Source organism: Ascaphus truei, chromosome 13, assembly GCF_040206685.1.
Source record: "Ascaphus truei isolate aAscTru1 chromosome 13, aAscTru1.hap1, whole genome shotgun sequence".
Lineage (NCBI taxonomy): Eukaryota > Metazoa > Chordata > Amphibia > Anura > Ascaphidae > Ascaphus > Ascaphus truei.
In genome coordinates, this window is record NC_134495.1 from 43,176,576 (window position 1) to 43,197,363 (window position 20,788).

At 45.8% G+C, this 20,788-nt stretch overlaps 1 protein-coding gene across 1 annotated transcript in view; it reads right to left on the minus strand.

The window, feature by feature from the left end:
- The window catches only part of LOC142465288 (uncharacterized), a 446,439-nt gene that overhangs the window by 18,312 nt on the left and 407,339 nt on the right, over positions 1-20,788 (minus strand). The window contains 3 exon segments of the mRNA XM_075569308.1: positions 187-310; positions 496-699; positions 14,765-14,965. Of these exon segments, the coding sequence (XP_075425423.1) occupies positions 187-310; positions 496-699; positions 14,765-14,842 (406 nt within the window). The 5' untranslated portion in view covers positions 14,843-14,965.

Genomic DNA, 20,788 nt, shown 5'->3' on the forward strand with positions numbered 1-20,788 from the left:
ACCTCTGCTCTAAAATATCCCGTCCTGAGTGACAGAGATAAACCTCTGTTTGCCCGGCTCTGTAACTTGTTTCATGTCCCAACATAAACCTCACAACAAAAAACACAAAGTGTAACTTGAGCTCATGTTTGCTGGATCCAAACATGACTGACATCTCTGTTAGAATAACAGAAAACCTCCTCTTACCCAGTGAGCTGAGGTTCTGGTGATTCCCCATCATCACGTCCTTGTAACGCTCCTTGTGTCCTTCTAAATACTCCCACTCCTCCATGGAGAAATACACAGCAACATCATCACACTTTATAGGTACCTGAAACACAGAGAATTCCCCACTCAGTATCCAGATATAATAATTGGTCCTGTAATTTTCTTTATGGAAAGCCAGGTGAGCACGGCAGAGAGGGAAATACAGATACATAGAACAAAGTTTGCTCAAGAAAATGCTGAATGAAGACAGAAAGGTGGTAATACCCAACGCTGCCCAGCAGCCCTCACCTCTCCAGTCAGCAGGTGAATGATGATGTTGGTGTGTTCCAGGATCTTCTCAGACATCAGCTTCTTGTTATTGTTTCTCTCATGTATCAGGGAGTTAGTTGGATTCTCCATGATGGGTCTCTGGGTCCTGCAGAATCTTTCTGGCACACAGGGACTGCTGCTGTCTGTGACATGCTCACCGTGCTTCTTCACAATAATATAATCCTACATATTGAGAGAGACAGTAATAAATACCACTGTGCAGAGCAAGAGACAACTATCTGTGCGTTAGTGTCTCCTGTAAAGTATATATGAACTCCTGTAAAGTACAGATGAACTTCCGCGCTCGAGCTGTCCAATGACACAGGTACCCCCTTGCTGCTATCTGTGCGTTAGTGCCTCCTCAAAACACTCCTAAAGAGGGCTCCAATAATTGGAGTCCCCAAAAACAAAAACGCGCAGGGGTTAATGACCAAATATAAAGAGCAGTGCTCTACTCATAAAAACATACAAGGGTTAAAATAGGGGTCCGCAAAAGGCCTCCTGACGAAGCACGTGGTTGCGAAACACGTAGAGGTCACGTGAGGTCACCATACGCGCTTGCTGTCTGGCTGGGGTAGAGGCTGATCCAGGTAGCTCTTGCTATGTCGCCATCTCCGCCACTGGTGCAGTCCGGATCTCTAGCATCAGTGAGTGGTTCCAGCTCGTGCTACTTGGGTAAGTGCCCCCCCGTCAGCCTGTACCCGGTAGCAGGTCTTGTTTTAGTCTGCTACATGGGGTATTTATTTTTGTGACCATAGTGGCTTTTTCTGTGTGTGTTTTGTGTGCACACTGTTTAGCTAGCAATTTGTCTGGCCATTTATTATTACTAGAGCAGCGGTCTAGGAACAGCTTTCTTTTTTTTTTTTCCAAACTTTTTTATTAGGCAGGTTGTATAAATTACGTACATTTAAATGCAACGGTCGCCTAATACAACATGGATTTTTCTTTTTTAGAGGATACTAGAGATAGAAAAAGAGCTTCGCCAGAGGAGGCGAGGCCTCAGGCCCACATAGTGGACCGACAAGGGAGAGGCTAGAAAGAGAGGGGGAAAGAGGGGAAAGTGAAGGCGCGGGGGGGCGGGGGCGGGGGGGTCCCTCCCAGTTGCCGGAGCTCGTGCACTTGGAATGGGGGCCTTCTTTTGTGACTAAGGCCTGGTGAGGTGATTTTTATGTGAAGTCAGTGGGTAAGCCAGGGCTCACAGATTTTATAGAAGCCTTCTGTTGAGCACTTAAGGAAAGCAGTCAGTCTCTCCATAAGCATGACTTTTTTACCCTTTGTAAGGAGGGTGGTGACACCTTCTTCCAGGAGGACGCGATCGCACATCTTGCCACAGTGAGAATGAAGGATATTAATTTCCTATATGGTCGGTCAATTTCCTCTATTGGCCTGGCCAGCAGGAAGGTCAGCGGTTCAATGGGTATTGTGAGGTTGGTTACCTCTTCTATTAAAGTTTGCACATTGAGCCAATATTTCTGGATTCTTGGACATGTCCACCAAATGTGGGCCATGTCTCCCTTTTGTCCGCAGCCTCTCCAACATAGATCAGAAGCCAGGGGGTAGATTTGCTTTAGTCTCACTGGAGTCAGGTACCAATGGTACAGAATCTTATAAATATTTTCCTTCGTTGTGGTACATATGGAAGTTCCTGACGCAGCATCCCATATGTCTTCCCAGTCCTCTCTGTCTATAACTGTGTTCAATTCCGCAGCCCATTTGAGCATGTAGTCATGTGCGGGAGGGCCCGCTGGTATCTCCATTCCAGCGTAGATTTTTGTTATTAGACCTTTTTGATGAGTAGCGACTTGGCACATCATCTCAAAGTTTGAGAGAGGGGGAAATTCTAGTTTTGGGGACAATTTTTGTAGGAAATGCCTAATTTGGAGATATTTGAAGGCACCCAAATCTGGTGCTTCATATTTGGTACGCAGATCTTGAAAGCTCAGCAGCCTTCCATTGCTCAATAGGTCGGCGATCACTCTAATCCCTCTTGCTGTGAATTGGTCAAATTGTTTAGGTTAACATCCCAGGGGGAATTTAGGATTGTTTAGAATCGGGGTAAGCTGCAAACCTGTATCTGATAGTTTAAATTTGGTTTTGCACTTTATCCAGACTTCCCAAGTATGCCTCATTGCACCTAACTCAAATTTGTGCGCCAGCATGTCACCTCTATCCATACTCCACAGACAAGCTGGCAGAGAAGGCGTTTTAGCGTAGTGGGACTCAATTTCTAACCAGCAGTGTTGGTTCGGGCACGCATTCCAAACTACCGTTTGTCTTAATTGGGCTGCTTGGTAATATTTTGTTATATCTGGCACTCCCAGGCCCCCTCTTGATCTTGATGACATGAGTACTGACCTAGCGACCCTAGGTCTCCTGCCCTGCCAAATAAATTTAAACAGCCTATTTTTAATGTTTTTCAATTCAGGACCTGGTACACGGATCGCGAGTGTCTGGAAGAAGTATAACAATCTGGGGAGTATATTCATCTTTACCGAGATCATTCTCCCGATCCATGACATCTGGTAGTCTTCCCATTTGTCCAGATCCTTTTTAATCTTCTCGAAGAGAGTCTGGTAATTGTGTTTGTACAGTGAGTGATAGTTTCCTGATACATTCACTCCCAAGTATTTAATGTATGAGGGACTCCACCTTTAATTGAAATTTAATTTAAGTAATTTTACTTCTGGCTCTGGTAAATTTATACTCAGGGCTTCGGATTTATCGTTATTAATTTTATATCCTGATATTTTGCCAAATTCTATCAGTTCCTTATTCAGATTGGGAAGAGATGTCTGAGGCTGTGTTAGGGTTAGAATAATATCGTCGGCAAATAAGGAAATTTTATAATTCGTATTGCCAATTGGTACTCCTTGAATATTTATGTTATCACGTATTTTGGCCGCTAGGGGTTCGATGGTCAAAGCAAAGAGAAGGGGGATAGGGGGCATCCCTGTCTTGTGCCATTTTTAATATCAAATTTTTTTGCTGTTCCACCTGGGAGTTTGACCACTGCGGATGGGTTGCAGTATAGTACTCGGACTCCTTCGAGAAAGGAGTCTTTAAAACCGAATTTCTGCATAGTCTTGTCGAGGAATAGCCAATCAATTCTGTCAAAAGCCTTCTCTGCGTCTAGGCTTAACAGAATCACCTTGGAGTTTGTTAGGTTAACATAATTTTTCGAGTATTGTCCGAAGCTTGTCTACCAGAGACAAACCCGACTTGGTCAATGTTTATTAGTCTAGGCAAAATGGGGTTCAGTCTGTTCGCCAGGATCTTGCTATAAAGTTTGAGATCGTTATTTAACAGAGATATTGGGTGGTAACTTCCGCATTGCAGCGGGTCCCTGCCTTCCTTGTGGATAATTGCAAGATTGGCCAGGGACAGGGACATTGGTGTTGGTATTGGGTTACCTTCCATAAAAGAGTTAAATAAATTCAACAGGTGAGTGCACAAGGTCGGGAAAAATCTTTTATAGTAAACATTGGTGAAACCATCAGGGCCGGGGGCTTTATTAATTTTTAGCATTTTTACTGCGTCCATCAGTTCTTTTTGTGTTATTTTTGTGTTAAGTATTAGGTTTTCCTCCTCTGTTAAAGAGGGAAGGCGGCATTTCTCTAGATAGTCCGTTATTGCCTTAGATGCATGTGTCCTTGATTTCCCATTTTGGGTTTTAAGATTATATAGGTTAGTATAAAATGCGGTAAATTCCTCTGCGATCCCTTTATCGCTGTATATTATCTCACCAGATTTATTCTTAAGCGCGGTGATTTGGGATCTCTTCTGTACTCCCCGTAGTTTACTAGCCAGAAGTCTGTCGGCCTTATTGCCTTTGTCATAATATCTTTGGTTAGTCCATTTAAGGGCTTTTTCTACATCTTCTAAATGAATCTGTTTGATCTCGTTCCTAGTGGCGGTCAAGGTTTTGTAAATTTTCCTTGATGGGTTAGCTTTGTGCTGTTGTTCCAGCTTTAAAATTTTCTGTCAAGTCCTTGAGTAATTTTTGCTTAACCTTCTTCCTATGGGATGCAATGGAGATGAAGTTACCTCTGATTGCTGCCTTATCGGCTTCCCATAGCACCGCTGGTGATGTGACTGAGCCGAAATTAATATCAAAATAGTTAGTAAGGGCTGTCTTGATCTCCCTCTCTATTTCCGGGTGATTCAGTAAAGAATCATTTAATTTCCAATTAAAGGTGCTTGACCTTGTGAATGGGACTGAAAGGGTTAGAGTGATAAGGGCATGATCCGACCAAGTGATCAGACCAATGTCCGAATTAAGTGCGGCCTCTAGAACATTTTTGGTAGCTAAAAACTAATCTATGCGAGAATAAGTCTGGTGAGGTGTTGAGTAGAAGGTATAGTCCCTTTGGCCCTGATGTTGGGACCTCCAGATGTCCACCAATGAGAACTCCTTGACTATAGTTCTAAACGTTTTCCCTGTTGTTTGGGAGTGTGCCGTATGCGTGCGGTTCTGATTGTTTAACTGTCTAGCTGGTTAACTGGTGATTCCTAAGCTACTTTTAACAAACTAATGTACATGATTTGTATTTGACATCACTGATATTTCCTAACATCTTATGTTATACAATCCCTATACTGGTCATTAACCTAGGGGGGGGATGGGGAGCGGGATGACGCAGTGGGGGTGTAGGGGCACGGGGGGATGGGGTAGGGGCGCGGGGGAGGAGGTGGGGGTGCGGGGGGGCGTGAAATCAAGGGTATAAAAGAAAATATTTCTCAATAGTTTTTAAACTAATAGTCAACAACTGCGCCGGGATCAGTGTTGTGAGGCGGCAGGCTAGAGCCCTCACCTGCGGATCGCGATCAGTCAGCGGGGAGCAGGGGGTTATGGCTCTCACATCTCCTCGCTCACGGTCCAGGCATCTATCTCAAACCTCCCCCCCCCCCCCCCCAACACAGACCGTTCGCTGCTCGGCCGGAGCTTCCTCCAAGTTCTGCAGTGTGTGATGTCCATTTGGCTGCAGGCAGTATCCTGGGAGCTAGAGGAAGGGCAGGCCTCCTGCCCGGGCGTTTCTCACTGTCGGGACCGGGTGAGTTGAGGGGCCATGGAGTGTTTGCTTCCTCGGCATCTGCGGCTGTTCTTCTCCCTTCTGCTCTTGCGTGGGTTCACTCAGGATGGCTCCGGGGACGTCGCGGTTTAGTGAGGTTTCTCCAGGGTGGTCCGGTCGGGGGTCCATATCTCGGCGTTGCGGCTGGACTGATCCTCGGCTCGTTCCTGGATTTCTCGCGGGAATTGGGGAGCAGGGCAAAACGGAAGTAGTCTCTTTGGGAGTTACTCAGTTCCCAGGTGCTGTGATCACTTGCGGCTAGCCGTGGCTTGGTTAGGGGCTTCTTCAGATGTATGGCTCCTGGGGTCTGTGCTTTCCTTGTTCCAGGAGGACGGAGGAGACAGGCCAAGTGCACGGGCGAAGTTGTACATTTCCGTGGGACGTCTTAAGGTGAGAAATGTACCATTTTTATTGGTAATTAATTTGAAGAGAAATCCCCAGCGGTACTTGACTCCCTCCTCACGGAGGAGGGAAGTCAGGGGTCGGAGCTCACGGCGGCGGGCCATTGTGATCTTGGACAGATCATTGAATATCTGTAGGGGCTCGTTCTCAAATTGTATATAATCCTTCTCGCGGCAGGCTCCTATGATTTTCTCCTTCATGGACTAACTGTGTAGGCGGATTATTACATCCCGCCTGCGGCGGGGGTCATCCGACTTAGGTCCTAGGGCACGATGAGCCCGATCGATCTCTGTCTCTTTCATCCAGGTCTCCACAGATTGAATTAAACAGTTTCTTGAGGTATGGGCGGAGGAGGTCAGGAGGGACAGACTCAGGGAAGTTTCGGATTCTCAGGTTCTGCTGTCGGTCCCTGTTTTCCTGATCCTCCAGCCCGTCTTTCAGGTAGGAGACTTCTTCTCCAAGCCGAATGATTTCTTCCTCTGCCTCTAATTGGCGGTGTAAGGCCTCTCCCAGCCTAGTTTCTAGTTTGGAGATTCTCTCCTTGAGACCCGTAATCTCCTGCTTCAGCTCTGTAACCACATTCCTGAGGTCTGCTTGCAGGGAGGCATGGAGTTTGTCAGGCATGGAGGCGAAAAGCTCCTCCATATATTCCCGGGTGATTCCTCTTTCAGGCTCTGGGCTCTCCTTTGATCGGCCACTTTTGGTTCCTGAAGCTGCAGGACCGCGTGGGCTGACGCCATCTTGGCTTTCTTCAGCTGTCTCCATATTTCTCTGAGATGGAATGAAATATTTTGTGACCCCGTGGGTTTGTTGCTGTCTTTTTGCTCTGTTGGCCATTGCTGGTCGTTTGGCTGCCCTAGGTAGGCTTTGGGGGGGAAAACAGATCAGGGGAAAAGCGCTGATTATGTGTTTATGTGAGAGGGTCCGTGGAGCTCTCTCCTCACGCAGCCATACCGGGTGACGTCACCGGAAGTCCCCCTGAAATAGCTTTCTTTTAATGTGTTATGGTCTTTTGCGGACCCCTATTTTAACCCTTTTGTGTTTTTTTAACATTATTGAATAAATTTGCAACCATACACCTATCAGGTGTTCTGTTATTATTGGCATGTTCACATTCACTCACTACTGTATATGTACCTTTATATGAGTAGAGCACTATTCTTTATATTTGGTCAATAACCCCCGGTGCGCTCTGTGCGTATTTTTGTTTTTGATATGTCTCATGTTCCTGCAGATTTGTTGCTTTGCAGTAAGAGGGACACGTCTCTTGTTAACAGCTCTATACTCAATCTATTCAGTGCCCTCCCCACCAATTCTGACTATTGTATCACTGACATATCTGCACCAAGCTCACTGTCTCCCCTGTGCCTATATCAGCACAAAGATCATGGATTGTACAATCATCATATTAGAAAGTATATGTAATTATTACAGGACTTCTGACACTGTGGATATTACAGAATAATGTAGCACAGACACAAAACATTATTAAAAAATGTTTTTGTATGTATGTATATATATATATATATATATATATATATATATATATATATATATATATATATATATATATATATATACATATACACACACAAAACAGGTGGGGCAGCTGGCACTCCAAATACCAAAAAACGATTGCGGTGCATGTCCTATAACAATGATAAGAAAAAGGCATCCCAGCAGGAGCAGACACAAGACAGCACCATAAGGTAAGTGGAACAAACTTGTATTCAGGAATAAACACAGCACAAACATGACCAAGGTTTCGGTCCTCGTAGGACCTTCCTCAGGGTGGTGCTTGAGACTACTGGCCAGTGGATACCTTATATACCCCCACACCAAAATGACTCAACCAGAGTAGCTGATTGGTCGTGCAACAAGTCCCATGATCACTCCCATTGTCGCTGACGTCGCGCTAAACCCGTTATCGGAACAGCTGCATGATCCTTAATGATCAGAGATGCGCATGCAGTACCACCAGACCGCCATTGAGAAGGAAGAAAACGTTCTCCATTTCCATCGACGCGCCATGTTAAGTAGCACCACCTCACAATCATCCACATTACTAGTCACCCTCCGTACCCTCAAAAATTGGGAATATGGTAACTCCTTCTTCAATGGTAAGGGGTGATGGCTATTGGCCAAAAGCAGATTGTTCTTATCTGTTGTCTTCTGATGAATCCTTGTCAATAGTCGATCTGCTTCTCTGTAGACTATGGTGTCCAGAAAAACCACTTCACTGGGCGAATGTGTTATAGTAAATCAAATGTTTAAGGGGATGTTGTTCAAATAGTCCAAAAACGGCAAAAGCTCCCCCTCTGTGCCATCCCACAACAAAAAATGTCATCAATATACCTCATGTATTTGATGATATGAATTGTAAGGGGTGAATCACTAAGGATGTGCGTCTGCTCGTATTGGTCCATATAAAGGTTCGCATGCGATGGGGCCATGTTAGACCCATCGCAGTGCCCATTAGTTGGGGGTAGAATTTTGTTTCAAACTTAAAAACTTCTTTATGTAACACGATGTCAATCAAAAGGAGAAATTCCACAGGTGGTCCAGAATAATCATCGCATTTTCTTAAATGATCCGCAATGGCCTCCATCCCCTCCGCGTGGGCAATGTTCGTATATAAGCTTGAAACATCCATTGTTACGAGCAGAACATCATTCAGGTCCACCCTCACTTCCATCAACTTATTAATAAAATCCGTGGTATCCTTAATGTAGGGTGGAGGGTGACCAGTAATATGGATGATTGTGAGGCGGCGCTACTTAAGATGGCGCGCTGATTCCAGGACCGCGGCTATGCTAGAAGTGAGATTAATACCACACTTGAGAAGGCTAGACTGATTCCCCGTGACCAACTGCTCACATCCACAACGAAATCACAGAATGCAGACAGGTTTCATGTGGCTAGTACCTACAGCACGGCTTCGGGACTGGTCAAATCGAGCATACAGATGCATTGGCATATACTTTACAAAGAAAAAACCGGCGCCTCCAAGATATGAAAATAAATTCTGACCAAACAAAAAGTCCAATAATGAATGGAGAGGAGTCCTGGGAGGAGTCTTCAATGGAGTCTCATAGAGGGACAAACAAACATGTAAGAAAAAAACAAAAAAGAGACAAAAGAAAAAAGATCATAATGTAACTCAAATACAAACATAAAAACACTGATAAGATTGGCAAGAAAATGATTACAAATTTAATGCAAATGTAAAATAAATAAAACAACATACACATGTAAGTTGGGCTAGAGACACCAATGAGGCTGCAACATCCAGTAGGAATAAAATTGGAATCCTACTTACAGCAATGCTGAATGGTAAAGGCCCGTAGAACAACTGTCTTTGAATTCAGACCAGAGCCTCCGCAAGATATAGAAACAGCAACCTCCAGGGATCCACTCTGCCGGAAAGACCGCTGCTGCGCCACACAAAGACCTTTGGAGTGAGTGAGGAGTACCACAGGGAATGACCAGAGCTGCACGCTGTTGGAGAGATCGTCACCAGCACACCGCGCGACCTGGTGGTCTGTGTGTATGGTGCCGGCGACGTCACACCACAGCGCGAGAGCAGGGAGAGCACCCAGGAAGCCTAAGAGGCTCAAACAGCTGGAATAAAGTCTGAGGGGGACAGTGCACATACGGAAAGGGATGTTGCAACATCCCTTTCCGTATGTGCACTGTTCCCCTCAGACTTTGTTGCAGCTGTTTGAGCCTCTTAGGCTTTCCGGGTGCTCTCCCTGCTCTCGCGCTGTGGTCATTCCCTGTGCCTTCTTCGATGGACCACGGCGTCGCGGCCTCCAGCAGCGCAGTACCATGGAAACGGAGGACACTTTCCTCCTTCGCAACGGCGGTCTGGTGGTACTGCATGCGCATCTCTGATCATTAAGGATCATGCAGCTATTAAGATGACGGGTTCAGCGCGACGTCAGCGGCAATGGGAATGATCATGGGACTTGTTGCACGACCAATCAGCTACTCTAGTTAAGTCATTTTTATGTGGGTGTGGGGGTATTTAAGGTATCCACTGGCCAGTAGTCTCAAACACCACCCTGAGGAAGGTCCTACGAGGACCGAAACGTTGGTCATGGTTGTGCTGTGTTTATTCCTGAATACAAGTTTGTTCCACTTACCTTTGAGTGCTGTCTTGTGTCTGCTCCTGCTGGGGGGGATTGATATATATATATATATATATATATATATATAGCATTTTTAGCTTATTTCAGCTTTATATCAACTTATTTTAGGAGGTTTCAGTATTATTACAGCTTTTTGGACACCACTGTTCCTTTTTATTTATTTATGTGTGATGAATAAAATTTGATACTAAATTCGTACGCTACAGTGCTATTTCTGGGGATTCTCTTTTCTGTGTTATATATATATACACACATATACATATACACATATACACACACATACACACACACACACACAGTTGTGTGAAAAAGAAAGTACACCCTCTTTGAATTCCATGGTTTTAAATCTCAGGACATAACAATCATCGGTTCCTTAGCAGGTCTTAAAATTTGGTAAATACAACCTCAGATGAACAACAATACATGACATATTACACTGTGTAATGATTTAACAAAAATAAAGCCAAAATGGAGAAGCCATGTGTGAAAAACTAAGTACAAATTGGGCTGCGTCCAGGGTTGCAGCAGCCGTACGGAGGCGCGCTGAGGCTGAGGGAAAGCGGGTGCTCTCCCTGGCCTTGGTCCGCGTGCCGTCCGGTGGCGTGTTGGGGGGGGGGGGGGGGGCTGTGATGTCACGGAGCTGGTTCGCCCTGGTTGGGCGAACCGCTCACGTGACCGGCCCTGCGCTCCCTTGAGCGCTTGAATTTAAAATCTTGCTAAGACTTACACTTATGCACGCTTGCGGAAGCATAAGCGAGCCCCTGCTAAAGCTGCTCCCATTGCGGCTGCAGGGTCTCAATGGTAAGCACCAGCGCGCCTCAGCACGGGTCATGGGCCTAAGCGCTGACCATGCCCGAGGCCTTACACTCGCCGCTTTAGGAAACGCCCTACACGTTATATATAGTCATGTGAAAAAGAAAGTACACCCTCTTTGAATTTCATGGTTTTACATCTCAGGACATAACAATCATCTGTTCCTTAGCAGGTCTTAAAATTAGGTAAATACAACCTCAGATGAACAACACATGACATATTACACCGTGTCATGATTTATTTAACAAAAATTAAGCCAAAATGGGGAAGCCATGCGTGAAAATCTAAGTACACCTTATGATTCAATAGCTTATAGAACCACCTCTAGCAGCAATAACTTGAAGTTATCGTTTTTCTGTATGACTTTATCAGTCTCTCACATCGTTGTGGAGGAATTTTGGCCCACTCATTTACAACGATGCTTCAGTTCATTGAGGTTTGTGGCATTTGTTTATGCACAGCTCTCTTAAGGTCCTACCACAGCATTTCAATTGGGTTGAGGTCTGGACTTTGACTGGGCCATTGCAACACCTTGATTCTTTTCCTTTTCAGCCATTCTGTTGTAGATTTGCTGGTGTGCTTGGGATCATTGTTGCATGACCCAATTTCGGCCAAGCTTTAGCTGTCGGACAGATGGCCTCACATTTGACTCTAGAATACTTTGGTATACAGAGGAGTTCATGGTTGACTCAATGACTGCAAGGTTCCCAGGTCCTGTGGCTGCAAAAACAAGCCCAAATCATCACCCCTCCACCATTGTGCTTGACAGTTGGAATGAGGTGCTTGTGCTGATATGCTGTTTGGTTTTCGCCAAACGTGGCGCTGTGCATTATGGCCAAACATCTCCACTTCGGTCTCGTCTGTCCAAAGGACATTGTTCCAGAAGTCTTGTGGTTTGTTCAGATGCAACTTTGCAAACCTAAGCTGTGCTGCCATGTTCTTTTTAGAGAGAAGAGGCTTTCTCCTGGCAACCCTTCCAAACAAACCTGTCAGGGCGTGCTCACCGCAAACGAGACGCGACCGTGGTGCTGAGGTGAGATAGGATATAAACCCACCCACAGCCACGAGGGCACGTCTTGAGAGTAGAGTGGTCTGGGAGTCCAGATCGGGGCAGGAGAGGTACGGATGGTAGAGGGTGCTGTTTGCCAAGTCCGGGGTTAGAGAGAAGGACGTAATCGTTAACCATTTGCCAGGATCGGGATGCCAGAGGTGCGGAGAGTCGTGTTGCCATATGCCGAGTTCGGGATGCCAGAGGTGCGGGTAGACGTAGCGGAAGCCGGTTCGGTACACGAGGAAGACTGCAAAACAAGACAGGACAAGACAGGACTAGGGAGGCAGAGAGTGATGAGAACAACTGGTTCTATGCTCAGCCAACGAGTCAGTGACACTGTAAGGTATATATATAGGAGAGAGGGTCAAATGGCAGCGCAGCAAGATGGGGGTGTGTGGAAGGGCCAGGCTACGGCAGGGATAGGTCCAGCATGAGTCCCAGGGGAGGAGCCATAAAGCCCAGTAGTCAGACTGCATTTGATTGCAGCAATGGTTTGAGGTGCTGTGCCTTTAAGGGGTTGGTGCGGCTCCGTGTGGCCGCGCCTCCGTGTACCTATGCTTGCGGGCGTGTGACCGAGCGTAGCCACCGGTCCAAGAGTAGAAGAGGAGTTTTGGCGTGCGCGCGCGCGCCCACGTGGAGCTGTGATCGGCGTTCCGGAGAGAGGCTGCCTGCGTGTCGCGAGGGGACCCGTCGGAGCTGCAGGTGAGTGGGGAGCACGCCGAGGGCGGCGTGACTCCCAGACCCTTACAAAACCATACTTGTTCAGTCTTTTTCTAATTGTACTGTCATGAACTTTAACATTTAACATGCTAACTGAGGCCTGTAGAGTCTGAGATGTAACTCTTGGGGTTTTTGCAATTTCAATTTCTCTGAGCATTGCACGGTCTGACCTTGGGGTGAATTTGCTGGGACGTCCACTCCTGGGAAGATTGGCAACTGTCTTGATTGTTTTCCACTTTTGAATAATCTTTCTCACTGTAGAGTGATGGACTTTAAATTGTTTGGAAACGGCCTTATAACCCTTCCCAGATTGATGGGCATCAAGAATTGCTTCTCTAAGATCATTGTTGATGTCTTTCCTCCTTAGCATTGTGTTAACACACACCTGAATGCTCCAGACCAGCAAACTGCTAAAACTTTGGCTTTTATAGAGGTGGTCACACTTGCTGATGATCAATGAATCAAGGAATCAATGATTAGTAGCACCTGTCTGCTACTTAGCATTTTAATTTATATGGAAGCAGTAAGGGTGTACTTAGTTTTTCACACATAGCTTCTTCATTTTGGCTTTATGTTTGTTAAATAAATCATGACACGGTGTAATAATGTCATGTGTTGTTGTTCATCTGAGGTTGTATTTACCTAATTTTAAGACCTGCTAAGGAACAGATGATTGTTATTATGTCCTGATATTTAAAATCATAGAATAGGTGCACTATCTTTTTCACACAACTGTGTGTATATGTATGTGTGTATATGTATGTGAAAGGTTGAGTCCCAGCCTTTATTTAAAGAAGTAGCAGCATCAGACCCTGAGAAGAATGAAAGAGGCTTTTGCTGTTCTCTGAACCTTCTTTTATTAGGGATTCCACATTCAGGTGTACAACAACCCGTTCTCCTAGCGTGATGTCTCCAGCCACAGAATAGCCAGCAACATCCTCATATCACATAACAGCAATAAGGAGTGCAGCAGGCCACCAGGGAAAGAAACCCCCTCCCTTTTATTACTGGTTAATTTGGACCAAACCAAATTAAGTATACCACACAGGGGAGTTGTCTCCCAAAACTTACACAATTAGCAAACATAATACACTTCACACAACATACAATTTTTATAGCAAGCCCCAAAATAAACAACAGTACCTTTTACAAACATCCCATGCATGTCTTTACTCTGCAAAATAAATAACATTCAGTATCACTTACTTTAATTCCTCCCCCTCCATACCATGGTATAATCCACCCTGGATGGTATGCAGGAAGGCAACGCCCTTTTCCTTTTTAACAGGGACTGCCCATGGCCGTGTAACTTCAAACTGTGTTTAACACCAACCACACCTGCATTGTACTGACTGACCTCAGGACACCACATTAAAGGTTAGTAAAGTTTAAGGTAAACGAAACAAAAAAAGATTGCTGGGCCCAGCAAAAAGCAAAACAGAAAAATAAAGTGATGCACTTGATGCCAGAAAGCAAACATGCATTTAACTTCTACAAAAGTGCAAGCAGCCCTGTCACAATGTATATGTGTATATATGTATATGTATATATATGTATATGTGTGTATATGTATATGTGTGTATAAGTATATGTGTGTATAAGTATATGTGTGTGTATGCATGTATGTGTGTGTGTGCGTGCGTGCGCGTATATATACACACACACACATATATATATATACACACACACACACACACACACACACACACACACACACACACACACACACGGCCTAGGATCTCCCTCTGCACAAACATGTCTCTTCCTGGATCCAAGTGATTTAATAACAGGTTCAATTCCCTCTGCCAAACAACATCCATCTCTGACTCTGTGCTCTCCTGCTGCCCAATCGTGTCCTTATATGGTCCTGGGCTCTCCATATGACCAAACATCTTGCCTGCCCTTGGGTTCTTGCTTTCTCTAATTACATGTGTCCCTGGATATTGCTTCTGCAGTATCTCCCATATTAACGCTCTACAGGTCCCTGTTGTAGTGAGGGAGATAAGAGTAGTGTCATTATGACTTTCTCCAGCAGCCCTCACCTCTCCAGTCAGCAGGTAGATAATCTCCAGGGTGTGATTCAAGATCCTGTCAGTCATCTGCTTCTTGTCCTTGTTCATTATCAGTGAGTTAGTCAGAGGCACCAACAATGGGCTCTGGTTCCTGTGGAAGTGTTTCACAGCGTGGTGACCTCTGCAGTTAGGGATATATATATATTGTACTTCCTGCACAGTAATGGCTTCCTACACATGGGGAGAGAGACAGATGTATATGTGACCCTGCAGTGACAGAAAGGGATCAAATGAAATTAGTGTCCCTCCTGTCTGTGTCATCCTGCAGTGGGAGGGACAGATGGGAGGGGCTGTGTGTCCTGTCTGTGTCACCCTGCAGAGGGAGGGACAGCATTGGTCCTATTGAAGCGTATTACTTTTCAGTTCTCCTAGCGACCGTCCTTTATCAGTATGTATTTTATGGAAGCGTTTTGCACAATAATTCTTGCTCTGTTTCCAGCACTTTATAACGTGCTTATCTTCTTCACTGAAGACCATTTTGTAACTATGAGGTCATCACACCATCACCAATGCCAAAGAATATTTCTTATATTCTTAAATGCAATCATCTAATATGACCGACCTATAAATGCTCACATTACATTTTCATAAGAATGTTGTGATTTTTTCCCCAAGATACGATGACAAATAAAAGGGTCCCATTTATTCTTAACAGTGTGTGTGTGTCTGTGTGTTTGTATATACACTCCGTGAAGAAGCCGCAAGGTGAAACACGTGTAGAGTTGGAGCTGCTGCAGTGACCCTGAGACTCTAATCTGTGATACATATTTCCTTGCTGACTCTGGGACTCACAATAATATGGATTCTGATATCTGGTGGAAACTTCTGTCTGGCATCTTTGAGTTATACTACCGCACTCTGTAACTCAAGGGGGGATGAGTATATTTTTTCTTTATTCCTTATGCTACAATTGAAGGTCTTTATATGCTATTCGTTTACTTAAGATTTCATACCATCCTGGATACAACTAGACATTTGTTCATTTTTATGTGAGAATATTCTTTTTGACACTTAGAATTTTTTTTCAAACGAATGTATCCATCTCTACACAGTCTTCCTAGATTTCTGCACACTTCCCACTACGGTGGGTTAGCTTTACCTCAACGGTTTCCATCTTGCAGTGTGTGTGGTTTACATGTGTATGACATCAGTATATTCATTAGTGTGTCCCTTAGGCCTTTTTGGTATATTTTGTGACCGGACGGTCTTGCTGATCCAGGGATCTAGTTTCCCTGGGATCTCACCTTACAATCTTCTTGCATTAGCCTGATATTTGTGTATAGGTTTAGACTTTTTGTATTGGCCATATGTTATATGTAGTCACTCTGTCTATTTCAGGGTTCTGTTTTGTGTTTTTATCATGTTTTAGTTTGTTACATTTGAGGACATTAAAGTATCATTTTTGGGGGGATTTTTTGAGTGCTCATTTTTGAGACTTCTTGTGTCTTTTCTGAATTCTATTTATCTATGTCTCAGAGCACCGACTTGTTTCTCTCTATTATAGAGATTAGATTATGGTTTTATAAATACCCTAGTTATTATTAGACGTGTATGCGGTTTCTGTCTGTTTGTGTAAATATATATATGTGTATATATGTATATTTCAAGCTGCCGAAAGATGTCAGTCTAGCGTGGATGACTACGCAGTATTGAGGCTGATCTGGGCATTCATCTCCAACATGTGGAAAAAAGACAACAGAGGAGCAAAGGACAACAGCCAGAAGGGAATGGCAAGACTGTGTGGTAAACAGTAAAAACTATGACAATACAAATCAGTATAAAAACCGGTATAGAAAACGAGGAGTGCACAGATCTGCACCCAATGGGGAGTAGGGATGGTGTTGTAGAGCAATAATCAATAAGTGCATTACTTACACGGCCATGTGTAAGCACAGAAGAACAGAAAGATATCTTTTGTTGCTTCCTTCACAGTCTGCGCGGCTGTGTGTAGGGTCAATCAGTGGGACGGGTCTGGGTCAGATGACGTGATGTCAGCTGTACCTCTCTCCCATGTAGTTCTCACACGATACAATAAAATGTATGGAGCGTATTTCAGATAAAAATAACAGCATTTATTGGTAGAAAAACACATATACACTCACATGTAGAAATGTCCTTGTCAGCAAACGTAGAAGCCGTGTACACTCCTGCAGTGATTATCTGTCACCGCATCCGGTAACAGGAGCTGCGTCAAGCTGGAACTGGAGTGACTGCAAGCGACTACGGAAGCCTCCACAGGACAAGAAAGGCTACGCGTTTCGCCGTTAACACGGCTTCATCATAGAGCCTGATGAAGCCGTGTTAACGGCGAAATGCGTAGCTCCAAGCCGCCAGCCTCTCTTGTGCACTCCTCGTTTCTATACTGTTTTTTATACTGATTTGTATTGTCATAGTTTTTACTGTTTACCACACAGTCTTGCCATTCCCTTCTGGCTGTTGTCCTTTACTCCCCTGTTGTCTCTCTTTTTTCCACATGTTCTAAGGATCTTGGACAGATCCGAGTGGGGTTTGAGCAGATAGGACTCATTTCTGGAGAAAACCACTGTTACCTATTACGGTAGTATCACCCTGTGACAGGGTTAATGAACGTCACCAGCCATATACCTGGCAAACCTATGTTTAGGCTTGCAGTGACGAGGTTACATTTCAGTTGAGAAGGACTGCTTAATTAGTCTGGCCCCAGCTGCATAATCAAGGTGTTTTAAAACCCCCAGGCTGTACACGCATACAAACTAGCTGGTCAGGAGACAGGACTGAAATACTGAAGAGATTACTGCTATAAGGTCTGTTTTTCAAAGTACATGTGTGTTGAACTGTCTGTGTCCTGCATGCTGAAGAGAAGCTGCCTTGTTTTCTATGCCGAAGAGAAGCTATTTTGTTTCTGTCTGCTGAAGAGAAGCTATTTTGTTTTTGTGCGCTGTATATTTTTAAGGCTCAATAAAGAAGCCTTATCAAGAGAACCCGCGTGTGTGGTTGCATGTACCCTGCAACATATGGTGTCAGAAGTGCCGGGATTTTGAGAGGCCCCTGCAGTTGAAGGGCCACACACACAAAAAAATGAGAAAAATTGAAGAATTTTTAAAAGACCAGACAGCAGGGACTGTTAATGCAGGAGCAGGCCAAACTACTATTGCAGCAGAAAACCCAGCGCCTAACCCAGCAGCAGGCAGCACGGGATGAGCGGATGGCCAAGCTGCTGACCCAATTCCAGGGGTCTGCCAGTCCAGAACTTGCAAACAAACCCCCGGTCCTCCTGAGGAAAATGGCTCCGAACGAGGATCCAGAGGCTTTTCTACTGACATTTGAAATGGTTGCCGAAGCTCAGGGCTGGGCTGCAGATCGCTGGGCAACTGCTTTGGCCCCGCTCCTCATAGGAGAAGCCCAGGCTTCATATCAGGGCCTCCCAGCAGATGAGGCAATGGACTACCAACAAGTAAAAGCCGCCATACTGGATCGCTTAGGTCTGACCCCAAAGACCTACCAGCAGCAGTTCTGGAACCTGAAGTACACCGCTAAGATGAGACCCCGGGTCCTCGCTCAGCGGTTATTGGACTTGTGTACTCGCTGGATACAACCCGAGGAGTGCACTAAGGAGGCAATTCTTGAGCAAGTGGTTTGGGAACAATTCCTACAGATAATACCCTCTTCCGCACGCTCATGGGTAAAACACCATGCTGCTGAAACCCTAGCTTTGGCGGTCCGACTCGTTGAGAACTTCCTTGGGGCCGAGGATCAGGCGAGTGCCCTGGACCCGACGGATCCAACTTTACCAGCACTTGCGGAGACCCAAAGAGGGAGATTAGAACAACGGGGAAACAACGGCCCCTCCATGTGCAACCGCCAAGTGCTACGAAAGGAGCAGTCCTTCCAACAAGGTAGAAGTCAAAACACCGGGCACCGCCGAGACCCTTCCTGATGTCAGCTTGTCGCCAAATGAGAGGAACTTCCGAGGACGTCGCCCACAGGACACACCAGATGCTTGGTCTCCAGTATCCGGTCCAGCGGAGCGCTATTCACGGCCCCCTCCTGCGAGGGAACCCTCTCCATGTTCCGCCTGCGGAGAACAAGGCCACCGGCATGTGGACTGTCCACAGATGGATTGTTCATTCAGCAGAACCGTCGCCTCGGCCTTCACTGGAGAAAATTACAAGCCCTGACTACTTCCAGCCCAGGTTGGGGGAAAAAAACATCCAGGCCCTTGTAGATTTGGGCTCTGCGAAAACTCTGGTCTTCCAGGAACTTTTACCGCCTAACGTGTGTTCTTTTGACTCTCCATGGAGTATAGAATGTATACACGGCAGTGTAAAACATTATTTATTTATAAAATATTTTACCAGGAAGTAATACATTGAGAGTTATCTCTCGTTTTCAAGTATGTCCTGGGCACAGAGTTAAGACAAATAATACATGGTTACAAATACAGTTACATAAATGAGCAGGGTATACATTATATACAAGACATTGCATGCACAGTTAAAGATAATATATATTATGGGCGTTTGAAACAGTTACAGACCAGATTAAAATGTGTGACAGCCTTAGATTTGAAAGAACTTAAACTGGTGGTGGATGCGAGAGTCTCTGGTAGGTTGTCCCAGTTTTGGGGTGCACGGTAAGCCCACACACAGTTCCTAGCTTATAACCCTATGGGGGACAGTATAAGGGGAACAACATTACAGGGCAACACAGTAAGGTACAATATTAGACCCAAGAGCTGACACTCTCAGCCCTTGCCATACGGTTTCAGGGGCAGCCAGCCGGGCTCCACCTTTATTAATGAAGGCCGGCTAAGCCCTACCGTCACACCTCCACCCTCAAGACCAAGGCTCTGGGGCAGTCACCCCAGCAGGTGGCTCCCCAGACCTGACAGAAGTTGAGGTTCTTGGGGTGAGACAAAGTCTTTCTGTAAATTGTGAAGGCGCCAGGACAGTCACCATGGCTTGCTGAGCCTGAAAAAAAAATTGAGGTTGCAGGGAAGAAATCGAGTCTCTCTGGCTGGTAAAGTCCTCCAGCATGGTTGGACCCCTTGCCCCCTCCATTGTCCAAGTTCAACAAGGCAAGGGTCCACTGCAGACCTTGAAATGCTGGTCCACTTTCTGGGAAACAGGCCGCAAGCACCACTGCCCTCTGGTCAGTTATCTTAGTCAGGGGGTCAGTTAGAACACTGTAGTGGGTCACTAAATCCCTATAGTAGCCTTGCATGTCCCTGACCTTTCTCTCTATCTGTTCCCTCTCCATCAACACTGTACTCAGTCTTATGGAGGGGCTGCTTACCCCCAGGGTCTACTGGGCGATCAGTACACTGGGTCCTGCTTGACTCAACCATAGCAGGAACCCTCGGTCTCCCTAACGCCTCTCGCTTCCACTCCCAGAGGGGAGCTGTGAGCTGGGAAGCTGTCTCCCTCTGCTCCATGGAGTCTGCCCTAAACCTCCAAGGAACCAGTAACTGGCCCCTTGCTGTCTCTGAACTAGCAGGAGCTCCAGGGGCTGGTACCCAGGCAAAACGCCTACTATGGTCGGCAGGCAAATCAGCACCTGCCTGCACCATGTCCCGGTACCATTCACTGAGCTCCGGTAGTTCCCTGTCTGTCACACAGTCAGAAGAAAGGTCACAGTGGGGAACATTATACACATGGGGACACTGGTCTGGCATGGTCTGACTTACTTGCCTGGTCCCTTCGAGGTCCTCCATGCGCGTGGGCTCCAAAAGCAGGGGAGCAAAGATCTGTATCCGACGGCCAAAATCCGGCTACAGGTAAAAGGCCAGGATGCCTACCTCGAAGTAGGAGTCGCTCCTTGGCTCCCTGTCCCCGTTGTGCTCGGCCGGGGCTGGCCTTTCTTTTCGGACCTAATGGCTCCAGTCTCTCACGAGGAGCCTTATTCTATGGCTCAGGAGAACCCTGCAAACTGTTCCCCTTCTCAGCAGACCTTTTTCCTAGTAGACACCGGGTTCCAAAGACTCGGAAGCAAAGATGCTCTGACAAACAGGACTGG